Source organism: Takifugu rubripes, chromosome 21 (assembly GCF_901000725.2).
Source record: "Takifugu rubripes chromosome 21, fTakRub1.2, whole genome shotgun sequence".
Lineage (NCBI taxonomy): Eukaryota > Metazoa > Chordata > Actinopteri > Tetraodontiformes > Tetraodontidae > Takifugu > Takifugu rubripes.
This window is the reverse complement of record NC_042305.1, coordinates 10,022,206-10,036,559: the sequence shown is the minus strand read 5'-3', so window position 1 is coordinate 10,036,559 and position 14,354 is coordinate 10,022,206. Positions and strand designations below refer to the sequence as shown.

Here is a 14,354-nt window from a genome sequence, read left to right as displayed (position 1 = left end):
CAGTAAATTCTACCTCAACCTCTTTTATATCCGCTGTTTCAATATTTAGTACTGAATTCCCGTCCTTCCTTTTTTAATAAGCTTTCATGGAGGCGGAAGCGCTGCGGGACGGAAGAATATGATTGGTCGGTGTGCGCTGTTCTGATTGGCCAGTCTTGACAGGATGGGCGTGGCCAGACTGCGTAGTCTGCTGTATGTAATCATATCAAGGACTCTGCAATGTGATTCCTCGGCATCGGTTTGTTTTTATTCACCCGGCGTTCTCGACACATTATGCCCCAGTTGTTGCTATGGGGAACCAGTAACAGGTGAAACACGGAGGAAAAAGCCGAAATGGCCGGCGCCTTTGGACTCAAAGGCTGCCAGAAAATTCGAGGTCCGCAGATCAGAAATCTGCTTGCGACGAAGGACTTCATCCTCTTCGACTGCGACGGGGTGATATGGAACGGCGAGAAGGCGATAACGGGCGCCGTGGCGGTGGTCAACTCGCTGATCCGACGTGGCAAAAACGTGGTGTTCGTCACCAACAACTCCACCAGGCCCCGGGAGAATTACGTGCACAAGTTCTGCCGCCTGGGCTTCACCGACGTGATGCTGGAGCAGATCTTCAGCTCGTCTTACTGCTCGGCTCTCTACCTGAGAGACGTGGTCAAGGTCTGCGGGCAGGTGTTCGTCATCGGCTGCGACGGGCTGCGCAGGGAGCTGCAGGAGGCGGGTATCCCCTGCGTGGAGGAGACGGACGAACCCAACGCCACCATCTTTGACTGCGCCCTGGCTCCGGACGTCAAAGCGGTGCTGGTGGGACACGATGACAAAATGACTTTTCTCAAACTGGCCAAAGCTTCGTGCTACCTGAGGGACCCGGACTGTCTGTTCCTGGCCACAGACACTGACCCCTGGCACCCTCTGTCAAGCGGAAGGATTTTGCCAGGTACGGTTGTGATTTACCACCTAGTCCGCTGTGGTCAGTCTGAGCACCTGGTTCATTACAAATGATCGGCGGCTCAATTTGCACCGTTCTAATTCCAAAATGCACATTGTGCAAAAATAAATAAATAAATCGAGTGCACATTTGTGCAGAGCACCAGCTCAAACTCAGGTCAGCAATATTTCCCAATAGTTCGGGAAGAGGAAGTGTGTTGCCAGGCTGGTTAATCTGTAATCCAGATTTGTTTTGAAGAGCCTCCCTGTGTTTGACGACTTGACCTCTTGAGCTTTGCCTCCACTGACATGCAGGATTTTGTTGTTGCCTTGGCTCCGGGCAGGTTCTGGCTCCCTCACCGCCGCCCTGGAAGTGGCCTCAGGTCGCAAGGCCACGGTGATCGGCAAACCCTGCCGCTTCATGTTCGAGTGCATCTCCAGCCAGTTCAGCGGGGTCGACCCGGCCCAGTGCCTGATGATCGGGGACCGCCTACAGACCGACATGCTGTTTGGGTCCAACTGCGGCCTGGACACCGTGCTGACCCTCACCGGCGTGTCTCAGATGGAGGAGGCCCAGGAGTACAGCAACAGCGAGCTGACCTCTGACCGCAGTCTGGTGCCCGACTATGTGGTGGACACCATCGCCGACTTCTTACTCGCTTTCGACGAACTGGAGGAGCAGAGTAACTGAGGAGCCTTTTCAGGGCTGCTGACGTTCAAGTGCAATGTTTTGTCTGGCATTAGCAGAATATGTGAGCACTGATCGCCATTATCACACTAGAAATAACAACAACGCTTCGGTCACGACATAATCGATGTAAATGTGTTGTTCCCATTTGTGGCTACACGGTTGTTGTCGTTCGTGTTTAATATCCAAATATCCTGCACTTGTCCCCCCCCCTCCATAGTTTGTCTTCGGTGTGGAGAATCAAGAGGTATTTTTGTAAATCTGTTTGGGAGCTACACGTTCAGTTTTTAACACTTAGTAACGCAAAACTCGCCTCCGACTGTTCTACGACGGCGTGCGTGAGGAGGAGGAGCAGACGCGACGTTCTCAGCCAAGACTTAATCTGACAATCTGCCGTTGGGACGGGTGAAGTGTGCGCTCATCTGTTATATCTGTAAGCTTGGAACTGCCGCAGGTTCCAGTCTGCTGAATCTCCTAGGTAGAAACGTATCGACTGTGGCTGCCGCACTACTGTGACGCTTCAGTGTTGTTTATGTTTACTATACAGGCATGCCGGCTCTGGTGACAATAAAACAAAGAAAATCAGCCCGAAATGCTTTTGTGTGGAGAGAATAACTGCAAAAAGGGGCGTCGCTGGGTTTAAATGGGGGGGCTCGGCCCCCGTGAGGGGCGCGAGTTGCAAACATGTAGCGCACCAGCACAAAACTGAACAGAGATGGAGAAGTGGTTTATTATCATCTACTGGTGTTAATCATGCAGGAATGAGCTCAGCTCCTGTTTCTTGGTGTGTATCCATGCAGTCATTGGGGAGCCCAGCTGATCCTCCAGAGGGAAGTCATCCAGAAGAAAGAAGATGGGAAAGAGTGCACGATCCAACAACCAGGACCTTCGCAATGCATTTCAGACCAGGCTAGCTACGGAGCAACGTTCTTTAACGCTTTAGAGGACTTTCTGTTAACTGGACCTAACTCTTACTAGCAGCAGTGATGAATACATTCTTGAAAAACTTTTTTCTCTCATCTTATGCTCTTCTATTCAACTCCGTGTGTATTAAACACCTATGCTGCAGGTACTGAATGAAAATGAGGTCACAGAGAAACATGGACTAGATTTTGAGTGATGTGGGTGTTTTCTACATCAGTAAATGGTTTCAGCCCCTCTAAACTAACCCCTAGTGACCCCACTGACTGGAAACATCCTCACTGTGTTGACCTGGGTGTATTGTTCACACACTGAGGAGACATTTGAATCAAAACATAACATTTTAATCATCTAAATCCAGTGGGTCAGACAAACACCATCTAAATATTAGATGCTTAACATCCAAGTTTGACTACCAGGCACAGCAAAATAAAACTACTATAATGAGCAAGAACAACTGTGCTAGAATCCATATATAGTTTGATGCAAATGTAACTCAAATGGATTTAATTCTTGACAAACAACAGCTGCATGAATGTGAAACACAAACATATGTACAATACATGTGAACATTTGTGTACTGGTTTATTTTGCATTATGTGGCACTAGGTTGGGTTGAAAACAGTAAAGACGGGTAGTGCTCTCACAGGTGAAGGCTTTGGGTCCTGTCACTCCGGTCCACCGCGCTGTTGCACGAGAACACAAGGGAAAGGGTAGAAACCCCCGTTAAGATACACGTACACTGAAACATCCCATCAACACTACTCAGATGAAGGTTAAATCGGGAGCTTTATTTCTAAAGGTTACGAGTTACTTCCTGCTCAACCTCCTCTGACATTGATGCCTTCAAAAGGTCAAACTGTCAACTAAATTCAAGCCCCCCCACATGAGGATGCTCCCCTCACCTGAATGTATTCCATTTCATCCAGCGCCAGCGGTCTCCTGCGGTACCTCGAGGTCAGCAGCTGAACAGAGACCAGCGTGTCTGGCGTTCCGGGAAGTGGAGTCAAAGGTGCACGAGGTTGTGAACGTGGAGGTGGAGCTGAAGGTAAATCTGCTGTGTTGTTCGGGGAGAAGCTAACAGCTAATGCCTTCAATGCCTCCTGGGCTACGGGGGAAGCGTCACAAATAAAGAACAATAAGTAATCAGATAGACAGGAGCAGCTTCCTTTGGGTACAATGCGCACTCACCATTAGGCTTTGCGACGTCGTTTCGATTTGGAAACTTGATGAGTGGAGCATGAGGTCGAACAACCTGCAGACACAAAAAATTCAGCTGTTTGATCCTCAAGCTCCCGCTAACAAGACAAATGACAACAGATAAATGCAAATACTTTAGACAGTTAATGCACATTCTGTGTTACAGGGACTAAACATTAATCTTGAAACTTGACACGGTTTCATTTATAAAAATCCTGCAGCAAGCTGTCCGAGCTATGCATCCTTCAAGGTAAACAAACGCAGCCTAAATATAATATTCCTTGTTACGTGTACATATTTATTTCTGGCGTGAGGCGGGTTTGGTGTCGATATTCGTCGAGCTTTGACTCCAAATATGTGTCGACAGAACTGCTAAAATCTCGTAATATTACGTATTGGCCAAAGAAGATATGAATCTGTGGTTTAACAAGGACACCAACAAGGGTACGACAGGGAGCCGCTGGCGGTGCTAATGTTGTGATTCGTCAAGACTTTTCTAAACCGGCATAAATGGTACGTTTTTTTTACTGTGGAAAATGACCCAAACTTAGAATACATTCTTCCGGAGCAATTAGAGATAGATGAGAGGCAAATTACCTGGAGAACTCTGGCGGTGGGAGCAGCCATTTTGGAGCTGACTTTACTCCCCATGATGACCTCAGCTTTACTTCCGGTATTAAACAAATGCCCTCTGCAACAACTGACACAAGCCACACGGTGGCGCTGTCGTGATTATGAGCAGTCCATGAGAACTATCCCGTCATTTTTAGTACAGTTCAATAGTCTTAAAGTCTTATAGTCGTTGCACAGATGGTGCGATAGGATATTGGTGAAAAGTATCAATAGGATAAGAGTTTCTGGAGAATGGTAAGAGTGTTCGTGACACGTGAGCACCAGACCCCAAATGACTGATAAATACTCAAAGAAAACATCTTATCGCTGTGTTTATCTCACCGGGGATCCGATGGTGGGCAAAGGGTGTTGTCCGAGGTGTTGCTCTGCAAGGTCACGTCCTCATGGCATTCTGCAACCTTAATACTGCCACGCACAAAAATAGACCAATAAAATACGTTTTCAATCCTGCAATGAAAATGTATTCGCGGTCCACGAGTGACTAAATGCTTAATTTCTCATTAAAGCAAGATGACTGTCTATATGTTAAAATGTCAAAACACAACCGCTTGTGTTAAACAGATGAAACCAAGCCGATATTTTATTTCCCCTCAGCTCTGGGGGTGGGAGGAAGTCAGCTGATCAAAATGCGTCCAATCAAAGACCAGAGAGCTTACAGAGATCACCTTTAGGAAAAGATGGACCAAGTAACAGGACATTAAAAAACGTTACAACACTGGAGGTAGGATAGAATATAATAGAACTAAAATGTTTGTCAGTTACCTGAGGACAACCGACGTATTTACAGTTCCGTGAAATTATCTTCTAATACAATTCTCATTGTTTACCTTAATATAGTGGATCGTTATGAGATTTTTATACAAAAGGTGTGTATCTTTTTCTCCCTTTTCCCCCCTAAAATAGAACCAGTTTAAACAGTTTAGAGCTGATGGGAAATGTTTGCTGTTAAAGGGCAGTAACGTTGAAACACCGCCCCCCGATGGCCAGGCTGTGTACTACACCACCCTCTAATCCCCATCACTGTCACCGTGACGTTATTCTACTACATTGTTTCCTCTACAAAGAGTATAATATTTGTATGTGCACGAATGTTCTCTTCTCAATATGCATGGACACATTTTTGTCCAGTGGTGCATCTTCTAAATAGTTCAAAAATACAACTTCCATACATAGACCATCTAACATAAAGTGTACGTACATTTTTGTTTGTTTTTTTGTTTTTTGTTTTTGTCTAAAACACACATTTTCTTACACTACATGACCGTTGATATAAAGAAATGTAACGAAAGTTATGTAACCAATTCACGTTTTATTCAAGGTTATTTCTTTCCACAAACTGGTCCACGAAAAGCCAAAAGCTGCCAATCTTGACACGGTGCTACACCTACTGTGAGTGGGGAACTCACTGTGGCTTCGTTCAAATCACAGTCTCAAGAGGAGATTTCATGGGTGTAAGCAGCAGCGCTGGACAGACACAGTGCAAACCACCGTGCACTGCCAGGTCACACTTTTTGCTTGATTCGACTATGTTGCATGGTCTGAAGGAGAAGAGTTGTCTTAGTTGCTTTTGCGGTCGAACAGCTGCTTCAGTTGGTCCTTTGTGGTTGCTTCTTTCTGCTGCATGAGGGCAGTGTCACCTTTTGTGACACCCCAGCAATCGGGAGCAGACAGGGAGGCGCACAGGGGCCGGCCAGAGGCTGGCTTCAGGTTCTCCCAGTAGTCACGACGGGCTCTGAATGAGACAAAAATGCGTGAAAGCTCAGAACACTCAGATCAAGGAATGCCTAAGAAGTTCATTTCAAGGCTGAGATCTTTGTGGAAGTTGCGTCATTTTGCACAGGAGCTCCTTCTGACCTGGCTCTGACCCAGGGCTTGGTGTGCATTTCCAGACCAGCACCCCAGCTGCCGTGTTTCTCTGATCCGACTGGGAGGCAGCCTCTCTCAGGGCTCAGCTCCTCTGCCAAAGCTCTGATGTGATAAGGCTCAAATCCACAGCAGCCTCCAATGAATCTGATCCCAGCGTTGTAGGCCTCTCTGGCATACTTGTGCATGTCCCAGCGGGTCAGGATCCTGGGCTCCAAACCTGAGGGCAGCCACCAGTTACATCCATTACTTACACACATGTCACCAGCAGAAACATTCCAATCTTTAAGCGGTCCTTACCAAAAGGAAATTCTGGCAGATCGATGAATCCCTGACAGTTGCAGTCGGGGGTGTGGAAGGCCAGGGGCTGCACCATGTAGTGAGCCTTGAGCCCGGCCTTCTCCACTCCCTCTTTCATCATCTTGACAGCTTCCACGCAGGTCATGGGGTCAAAGTGGCAGTTGACTCCAACGATCTGGGCACCTGGAGAGGAACGTGCGATGTTTAGGAATCATGGGACCAGTTAGTTTGAGGCTTATCTGCTGTTGTTGTGTGGACTAATACTGGGCATGCGGGTGAGACGTGCACCCACCAGCTTTGACCAGCCTGACGGCGCACTCTGCTGGGGACACGCCGTGCATGTCTCCCTTGGGTCCAATGCACAGAGAAGCGGCAACAGGCTTTCCTGTCGCCTTCAACACCTCCACAGCCCACACGGCCTCTTCAACATGCTCAAAGTACTGCAGCACAGAGTCGCCAGCACTTAGTATAAACAGGGACTGGAACCAGTCAGGAAAAGGGCGACTCAAGGAAAGGTTCTACCTCAGCAATCAGGAAGTCCACGTTCTTCTTCACAAACACATCCAGTTGTCTCTTGAAGATGTCCTTCACTTCTTTCTCACTCTTACAGCTCAGGTAAGATGGGGTCTGAGACACTCCCCCAGCAACCAGGGCGTCGCCCTCATTGGCAACCTCCCGGGCCAGATCGCAGGCGGCCTCGTTGATCTGAGCTCCCTGGAGAACCACCCACACTCGCGTTACACCAACGCCGAGAGGAGACAACGAGAGGTTTCTTCCAACTTACAGTGTAGGTGAGTTTGTTGCCCCTGTTCTCCAGCTTGTCATCGCTGGCGTAGAAGGTGAAGGTCTGCATGACGTTGGCCCCCGCCCTCAGGAACTCCCTGTGCAGCTGCCGCACTTCAAGTCAAAAAGATCCCGTCGTGAGAAAAGCATCCAAGTGGATCATTTCAGTCAGCGGGGAAGTGTAGGAAGTCAAGAGGACCGCCTTTAAAAGGTCCTTCATACCTGCTTCGGGATGTTCCTTTGTGGCTTCTGGGGTCCAGGGACCGGCCTTCACGTAGCCTCTCTTCTCCAGAGCAAACACGAACCCTCCATCGCCGATCACAACCTGGCCTGCGTTGAGACGCTCCAAAATTCCCTGTCAGAATGAACAAATGGCTCAGTCGGTGATGAGCAGAATTTTTTTCTTTTTATCAGTGACCTTGGAAGAAGCCTGTTCAGGTCTGCAGCGCTGCACCTGCTCGTTCCCAATGTGCTGTCAAAGATCAACTTCTTCTATCAGTTTTGGGTAAAACGAGACAAACTGTGATCTAATCTCCATCATATACTGGCAACTAATTATTTTTTATTGCCATTACATGTGTGTTAAACATCTCAGTGCAAACTTAAAATGTATATTTACAAATATCTAAGTTGGAATTTAGGAATAATGGTTAAGAGACGTTGATCTGAGGCTCATAGATATTGAGATATTGAACTTGTTTCTTCTGTATGTACGACGATAAACACTTTGAATCGTGAATTTTGAGTCTTGAATTGAGGGAATCAGTGTAATCATCTGTTATATATACGTGTGTGTTTGGTATTGACCATAATTAGCACAGACAGACAGACAGACTGCAGGAATCCTCTGAGAACATCACATACCTTCTTTCCTGGTGCCATAATCCTGCCGCTGTGTGGACCCCTGACTGCTCAGACTTTGAGATGCTGAAGCAACATTAGTCAGGAGCAGAGCGGGACTATAAATGCCCCCGGGGCCGGGGGAGGTTCCTATGCAAGAGCCGCTCTGATTGGAAAGAGGTGAGTTACACAACTCCAGTGTTTACTCCTGCCCTTCTTTTACTCAATGGTGGTATTGTGACAGCATTCCGCTAGTTTGGTCCGGATTAATTAAGGTTGTTTGTGGGCTCATCTGCCCACCCGTCGTTGTCTTGTGTGTCTCCGTCTGCACACACATGCACACACATGGACACGTCCAACACATTTTGCATGTGGCTGCAGGTCCGTTTAGGCTCAAACTGGACTTCTTTGTGGGCCGAGCATCACGTTTTCTCCTTTGGGGGCAGCTGCAGCTCGTCATCGGGAGCAATAAAAACCATGCATCAGTACAACTGTGTGTGTTTTTAGTGCATTTATTATTATGCAGGGTTGATGTGGTTGTGACCCAGGTGTGGTGTCTAACTCCACTCTTGGTATCCTCACATATTGCTGGATGACTGTGTGGCTGCAGCACATGTTGCCTCAGAAACATGTGGGGACTCTGGATGCTGCTTTTTTCTGATCCTCACAGATCATTAGCAAGTCTCAACCGCACCAATGGTTGAGCTTAGGGCTGGACTGGCAGAGGAAAAACTACATGATTACATTGAGGCATTTCTAGGCCCAACTGTGGGTGAGTTGGGGATGTTTTCTGCCAAAATGGGGTGTAACTATGAACAAACCCCCTAAATTCCAGCACATTGTTACCTGACCAGCCGAATCCACAACAGCGGCGGTCGTTACTGTTGTATAGCCGTTATCACGGGTCACTCTCGTAGCTCAGGAGGGACGGGGTCACGGCACTCGACCCCACTGACTTGTGTGTTTGACTGTGGGTTCGGCCCAGTTTCACATTTCTGATTGAACGCTCAAGTTTAAGATGAGGAAGAGGTTGGGGTTGGTGTGAGGGTAGAGGGGGTCTGTTCATCTAAAGCAGAGAGGTGGGATACACCTGGACACACACCTACAGTCCAATTAACATGCATGTTTTTGCAAGCGGACACGGGAAGGACACGCAAACGATGTAAAAAAGAAAAAAAGAACTTCAAGCCCTTCATGCTGTGCTGCTGCACCAGCGCGCTGCCGTGCACGCAGCACAAGTGACAACGTGAGATCAGATAGTGGAACGCTGAGAGATAAATGTTATGATTCCATACGTGTACAGGTGGTTCTGTAAGCTGATGTTCTTCCTTCTGAAGATGCCGTTTACATCTGCCACATAAACAACTTCAGAGTCTCATAATGAGTAATGAGACTCTGTTTAGCAGAACTTCACATACTTTGTTCCATTTGCCTCTTCTGCCGCTCGTGTCTGAGGTAATTGAGACCTTTGCACTGTTGCAGAGAGCTCAGTTTATATAAATGACTGACGTGAGCCAACATAATGCAGCCCGGCCAGAAGAACAATCTAGTAGACTTTTGTCAGCAAAGGTTTATGACTTATGATGCTAAACATGACACATAAAACTCATGGTATACTGCAGTGGATAAACTTTAATATTTTTGCCATTTTTGTGATGATCACTGACTGAAAGAAACATCTAAATAACTGACATTCTCTCCTTTATGTCTCATCATGTTAGTGGAATGTTGAACATAAATGCATGTAAAGAAAATAGAGATGTTATAGTTTCTCCTCTTTTGCCTCTTCTGTTATCTGATCATAAAGCATGAAAGTCCAAGGTGCTATCGGCGTGTTAGGAGTCAATAGTTAACCACAGGTTTATCACACGATGGCCACTGTGCACGCGCACACACACACACACACACACACACACACACTTGCTCTTTAGGTGTTTTCTTCCTTTGTCGTTCTTATGTTGGGCTTGTTTTGTATCCAGGTTTTCTCCCAGCCAGGTTTTGTCCCAACATCCACCCCTCAGCTCTCTCCTTCATTGTCACCAGCCTCAGTTCTGTCCTTCTTGTCCTTGGACCTTTTCCCTTACAAAGGGGTGCCATTCCAACTCCAGCTTCAGCCTGCAAAAACTAGCTATCGCGCCTGCTCTGAATACGGCTGCTGGCCAACATCTGCGGCCCTTCAGTGCACGTTGTGTAAATGAGTGACCAGGACCGGAGTGAACTCAAGTGGCTGGAGCTCAGAGCCCCGGCCCTGACCCCTGACACATCAGAGTGGTTTTCCTGCTTTAACACAAAGATACACATGGTGTTGACATTCATATTTGCTCTTAAAGCCCCAGCAACAGTCCCAGGGCAACTGCTATACGTTCAACATAAATAAATATGCTATATAATATATAAAGTATATTAAATGTTCCATTTTCTATTGTCTATTTACTGCCCACAGTTATAGCCCCATGTTCACTATAATGTTTTAGCAATTAGTCTGGAATTTTGGGGAACAGTTCAAATATCGTTGCACAATAAAGTTGACAAATTGACAAAGAAAAATCTGGCCTGAATAGAAACTGATGACTTCATCTTTGGATTGGAGCTTCTCTGAACTTTGTCTGTTGATAAATAGTCTAGCAAGACCTGTCCGTAACATTCCCCCTTAAACTGGATCAACCCAGAGCAGACAAAGTGTGTGTGTGTGTGTGTGTGTGTGTGTGTGTGTATGAAACGACCTCCACCCCCTCTCCCTGATCCAATCAACAGGCAGAAGAAGAGGCTCTAATAAAACCATCTATTCATGGTGGAATTTATGGGTCACAGGGGTTCAAAGAGAGGGAAGCTGACTGTGGCGGTTAGAGAACTCACTGCTGTCCTAAAAACCGTTTTCTAAGGATTATAAACGTTTACTAGTTTATAAAACAAGCAAAAAAAATCATACCTCGTTTACACACAGGAGGGCGCCATAGTGTGGCTCACGATGTGGTTCAGGACAGTCCACCTCCAGGTTGTGATTCAACAAGAAGTTAATAGATGACGTAATAAACCAGCACACAGAACACAATAATCTTAAATATGAGCAAAATGCTCAAAGTCAGAGTAGTAATAAAGCCTTATTATGGGTATGAATAATGAGATGATGTTAATGCTGATGGGCATGTAAGCAAATGTAGCGTCTCCTGTTCATTAAGACACAGCTGAAGCAGCCTGACCATAATTGTGTCCACAATATTCCACATCTGTCCAGAGGTGCTGTATCCATCACAGTGTATTTGCAATGACATGACAGCAAAAGTAATCAAAAAAACAGGAACTGCACATGTTCAAACATGAACTGCATTTATTTTTATGACTTGTTAAAATCAGCCAATGGGAGGCTAGTTGTCTGCATGCGGCCGTATGTGTTTGGCTAAACGGTCGGAGAACTCTTCCACACGGAGCTTACAGCGGTACGGTTTCTCCGTGTGGATTTTCCGCGTGTGGGTTGTCAAACAGCCCCTCGCTCTGAATTTTTTCCCACATCTTTGGCAGGAAAACGGCTTCTCGCTCTCGTGTCTCCTCATGTGGATCTTTAACGAGTCGCTGCGCTTGAAGTTCAGACCGCAGGTTTTGCACAGGTACGGCCTCTCGCCCGCGTGAACCCTCGTGTGGAGCATCAACTGTCTCTTCTGACAGAATCTTTTCCCACATTTGTGGCACAGATTTGGCTTGTCGCACGTGTGGATTCTCAAGTGACAGTTCAGGGTGCTCGCGAATGGGAAATCTTCCCCACAGGTTTTGCAGGAATTTGGTTTCTCCCCCGTGTGCACTCTCGTGTGGACCGTCAAGCTAGATCGGCGCCTGAAACACATCCCACAGGCTGTGCAAGAGTGCGGTTCCTCCCCACCGTGGAGCCTCCGGTGTGCGCTCAGAGACGAGGAGTTCCTAAAGCTTTTTCCGCAGGTGTCACAACTAAAGGGTTTCACCTCTGTGTGAATGATCACGTGTTCGTTCAGTCTGCACTCTGACCTGAAGTCCTTTCCACACATTTGACATTCAAAAGACTCCGATAAGGGGAGCGAGTAAGTGTGGAAGACTAAAAAGTTGGAGCTGTGCGCAACGTTGCAGCTGTGGGTTTCGTTCTTGTGAAGGCTCTCCATAGATTCTGCCTCTGTTCCATCGCCCACGCTCGTCTGCTTCCGGTCTTTCGTCTCATCTTCATCAGAGAGGTGAGACAGGAGCAGGTGGCCACGTCCCTGACTGGTAGGAATCAAGAGCGATGCATCAGGTTCCTGCTTCAGTGCTAGCCGCTTTCCCTCTGGACTGATGCAGATTTCCTCTTCCTCCTCTTTAGTCAGCGAAGCACTTGGCTGCTCCCGGTCAAGACGGATGTTTCGGTCCCGGTCAGCCCACTGCTGGTCAGAGACAAACATCATGCTCTTCAGAGTCATGGCAGTGTGAGGTTCCACAGAAGGGATGCCAGTACTGTGACCTCTGTCAGGTAGCAGATGCGGGGAGAGCGAACTGTCGCTCATGTCAACAACCCCACACAAACTCCTTTTGATCGCCAGCTTGATGAATAAATGTGGCGGGGTGTTAAAAATGGTAGGAACAGCAGTGTGTTTCAGCCTTCTCTGGCCCTGTTGATGAAAACACAACACAATACTTTCATAGGCATGTTTTTTCCTCCTTAAAACTTATAGCGTAATACAAAACTTCCAACATTTACACTATAAAAAATGGGTTATAAAGTTCTAAAGGAGGACATAAACAGGACTCAAATGTGTCCTCATGTCATGTGTCTCTAGGATATATTTTCAAATAACTTAATCGACTAGTTTTTAAGATTTAATTCGACAAGCTATAGCAAGATTCAAATGTGTCACTGGACCAGCAACTAGACATCCTTTGATTGATGTGATGTGACATATCTGTACCCCTTCATTCATGCAGAAATCGTTGTCCACAAAGTGCATACTGCAAAGACGTGATGCATCAGAAGGAATCCAGTTGACTCTCTTGACGTTCCTCAACCACTGTTTCAGCCTGTCAGCATCTCGCAAAGGAAATCTATTTAAAATAAGAATCCGGCAAAGACCATCTGAGTACCAACAACTTCAACATAATGTAGCACCACTGTAGATGCACAAATAATGCAAATGTTATTGTAGATGATCGGTTTGTATCAGGCAGATTAAAGATAACTGTGTACGTGAACCCCATAGTGTTGAACTATTACGTGCGAATAAAGATGGACATGTGCATAGTTTAAAAGAGAAACAGAGATCTTTCTCAGACCATCCTCTTCAATTAATGTCGGGTGGCTTTCTAAAAACAGCAGCACCGAATAAATGAGCATTTGACTTCAGCAGTGCTGTAGTTAGTAAAGCAGGCGAGTTTGTGAGGATAACATGGTTGATCATTCAGATTTATTTTATCAAAGCACCAAAACCAGCACTTACCTGAAAAATTGAAGCGCTGACCCTTTGGAGTGTCTGTTTGTACAGCCGATCGCTGAGCATGACATTTTGGTCAATATGGATGTGACCAGATTTTATAAATTTATAAAGGTGGATGTATGGGTAATTTTTTTAGCTGGTCTGGGTGCATCGACTGTAGAGTCCCCGTGGTCCTCAACCAGATGGGTTAAAATCACAAAGAACATAAATCAAATCAAATAAAATCATATTGCTCACCGACACTGCTTAATTTTATTGCGCAATTCCAATCCAACATTAGCCTGCGTTTCTAAACAAATGCTCAGCGATAGTATGAAATATAAAATTTCAAGGTGTAATTATCCGCTTACATATGTCTTAAATGTTCACGTACATATAGTTCTCCGTCTTCAGTCATGGAAACCCTGGTTCGTTTTGTTTGTTTTGGAAGAAGGGTGCAGCAAATATTGCGGGTGTATTATTTACTTCCGCTGGTTGTCACGTTTTTCTAATGCCCGGTGGGGGGAAAGTTCCTACTATTCGTTCCGGAATTTTTCGAAACTATATCAGTTCATTCATAGACTATATTTGATTTTAATAAAACAGTGTATAGTAAATTAAATTAACATTTTTTCCCTGAATAGCTAGTTTTATATCAAGAGTTAGTTGCACATTATTGTTCGGATTTCTCGTGTGTTTTGAACTTCTAGGAATTTCAAAAGCCTAAAGATGAAGCTGTTCATGTTGAAGACCTTTTTTATGATATTTTTGCATCAAGAATTTCAACAATATTCAGTAAT

At 46.0% G+C, this 14,354-nt stretch overlaps 4 protein-coding genes across 8 annotated transcripts; 1 reads left to right on the top strand and 3 right to left on the bottom strand.

Annotated features, from left to right (window-relative positions):
* Positions 1 to 165: 165 nt before the first annotated feature.
* pdxp (pyridoxal (pyridoxine, vitamin B6) phosphatase) lies at positions 166 to 2,692 on the top strand. Of its 2 annotated transcripts, XR_003886761.1 has the most exons (3): positions 166 to 931; positions 1,266 to 1,673; positions 2,410 to 2,692. XR_003886761.1 is itself a non-coding variant. In XM_003974760.3 (2 exons), the coding sequence occupies exons 1-2, from the start codon at positions 334 to 336 to the stop codon at positions 1,610 to 1,612; spliced, it is 945 nt and encodes a 314-aa protein (XP_003974809.1). In that variant the 5' UTR covers positions 167 to 333; the 3' UTR covers positions 1,613 to 2,202. The 2 variants fall into 2 exon arrangements, 1 of the variants encoding a protein (XP_003974809.1); XM_003974760.3 differs by lacking the exon at positions 2,410 to 2,692 and having other exon boundaries at positions 167 to 931; positions 1,266 to 2,202.
* A 160-nt stretch (positions 2,693 to 2,852) lies between these two features.
* Positions 2,853 to 5,516, bottom strand: kgd4 (alpha-ketoglutarate dehydrogenase subunit 4). Of its 2 annotated transcripts, none has more exons than XM_029830158.1 (5): positions 4,685 to 5,516; positions 4,328 to 4,453; positions 3,722 to 3,785; positions 3,436 to 3,638; positions 2,853 to 3,216 (listed from the first exon to the last, which is right to left on the bottom strand). In XM_029830158.1, the coding sequence occupies exons 2-5, from the start codon at positions 4,379 to 4,381 to the stop codon at positions 3,199 to 3,201; spliced, it is 339 nt and encodes a 112-aa protein (XP_029686018.1). In that variant the 5' UTR covers positions 4,382 to 4,453; positions 4,685 to 5,516; the 3' UTR covers positions 2,853 to 3,198. The 2 variants fall into 2 exon arrangements, with proteins under 2 accessions (XP_029686018.1, XP_003974651.1); XM_003974602.3 differs by having other exon boundaries at positions 4,328 to 4,430.
* Positions 5,517 to 5,652: 136 nt separating this feature from the next.
* LOC101061373 (betaine--homocysteine S-methyltransferase 1-like) lies at positions 5,653 to 8,329 on the bottom strand. Its single transcript, XM_003974601.3, has 8 exons — positions 8,174 to 8,329; positions 7,532 to 7,664; positions 7,311 to 7,423; positions 7,049 to 7,240; positions 6,819 to 6,966; positions 6,527 to 6,709; positions 6,218 to 6,446; positions 5,653 to 6,095 (listed from the first exon to the last, which is right to left on the bottom strand). The coding sequence occupies exons 1-8, from the start codon at positions 8,189 to 8,191 to the stop codon at positions 5,921 to 5,923; spliced, it is 1,191 nt and encodes a 396-aa protein (XP_003974650.1). The 5' UTR covers positions 8,192 to 8,329; the 3' UTR covers positions 5,653 to 5,920.
* A 3,122-nt stretch (positions 8,330 to 11,451) lies between these two features.
* LOC101079546 (zinc finger protein 37 homolog) lies at positions 11,452 to 14,032 on the bottom strand. 3 transcript variants are annotated; one of them, XM_029830155.1, is made up of 4 exons: positions 13,949 to 14,030; positions 13,579 to 13,754; positions 13,054 to 13,186; positions 11,452 to 12,756 (listed from the first exon to the last, which is right to left on the bottom strand). In XM_029830155.1, the coding sequence occupies exons 2-4, from the start codon at positions 13,641 to 13,643 to the stop codon at positions 11,515 to 11,517; spliced, it is 1,440 nt and encodes a 479-aa protein (XP_029686015.1). In that variant the 5' UTR covers positions 13,644 to 13,754; positions 13,949 to 14,030; the 3' UTR covers positions 11,452 to 11,514. The 3 variants fall into 3 exon arrangements, with proteins under 3 accessions (XP_029686015.1, XP_029686014.1, XP_029686016.1); XM_029830154.1 differs by having other exon boundaries at positions 13,926 to 14,021; XM_029830156.1 differs by lacking the exon at positions 13,054 to 13,186 and having other exon boundaries at positions 13,949 to 14,032.
* Positions 14,033 to 14,354: the final 322 nt, after the last annotated feature.

Excerpts from the sequence above, each read along its gene's own strand:
- pdxp (XM_003974760.3), top strand. The coding sequence starts at position 334 with ATGGCCGGCGCCTTTGGACTCAAAGGCTGCCAGAAAATTCGAGGTCCG. Across the intron at positions 932-1,265 it reads AAGCGGAAGGATTTTGCCAG|GTTCTGGCTCCCTCACCGCC; the intron begins GTACGGTTGTGA and ends GGCTCCGGGCAG.
- kgd4 (XM_029830158.1), bottom strand. The coding sequence starts at position 4,381 with ATGGGGAGTAAAGTCAGCTCCAAAATGGCTGCTCCCACCGCCAGAGTT. Across the intron at positions 3,786-4,327 it reads CCACCGCCAGAGTTCTCCAG|GTTGTTCGACCTCATGCTCC; the intron begins GTAATTTGCCTC and ends TTGTGTCTGCAG. Across the intron at positions 3,639-3,721 it reads CGACGTCGCAAAGCCTAATG|CCCAGGAGGCATTGAAGGCA; the intron begins GTGAGTGCGCAT and ends CTTCCCCCGTAG.
- LOC101061373 (XM_003974601.3), bottom strand. Across the intron at positions 6,710-6,818 it reads CGTCAGGCTGGTCAAAGCTG|GTGCCCAGATCGTTGGAGTC; the intron begins GTGGGTGCACGT and ends GTTCCTCTCCAG. Across the intron at positions 6,447-6,526 it reads TCTGCCAGAATTTCCTTTTG|GTTTGGAGCCCAGGATCCTG; the intron begins GTAAGGACCGCT and ends GGCTGCCCTCAG.
- LOC101079546 (XM_029830155.1), bottom strand. The coding sequence starts at position 13,643 with ATGTCATGCTCAGCGATCGGCTGTACAAACAGACACTCCAAAGGGTCA. Across the intron at positions 13,187-13,578 it reads TCAGCGCTTCAATTTTTCAG|ATTTCCTTTGCGAGATGCTG; the intron begins GTAAGTGCTGGT and ends TATTTTAAATAG. Across the intron at positions 12,757-13,053 it reads ATTTCTGCATGAATGAAGGG|GGCCAGAGAAGGCTGAAACA; the intron begins GTACAGATATGT and ends TTTCATCAACAG.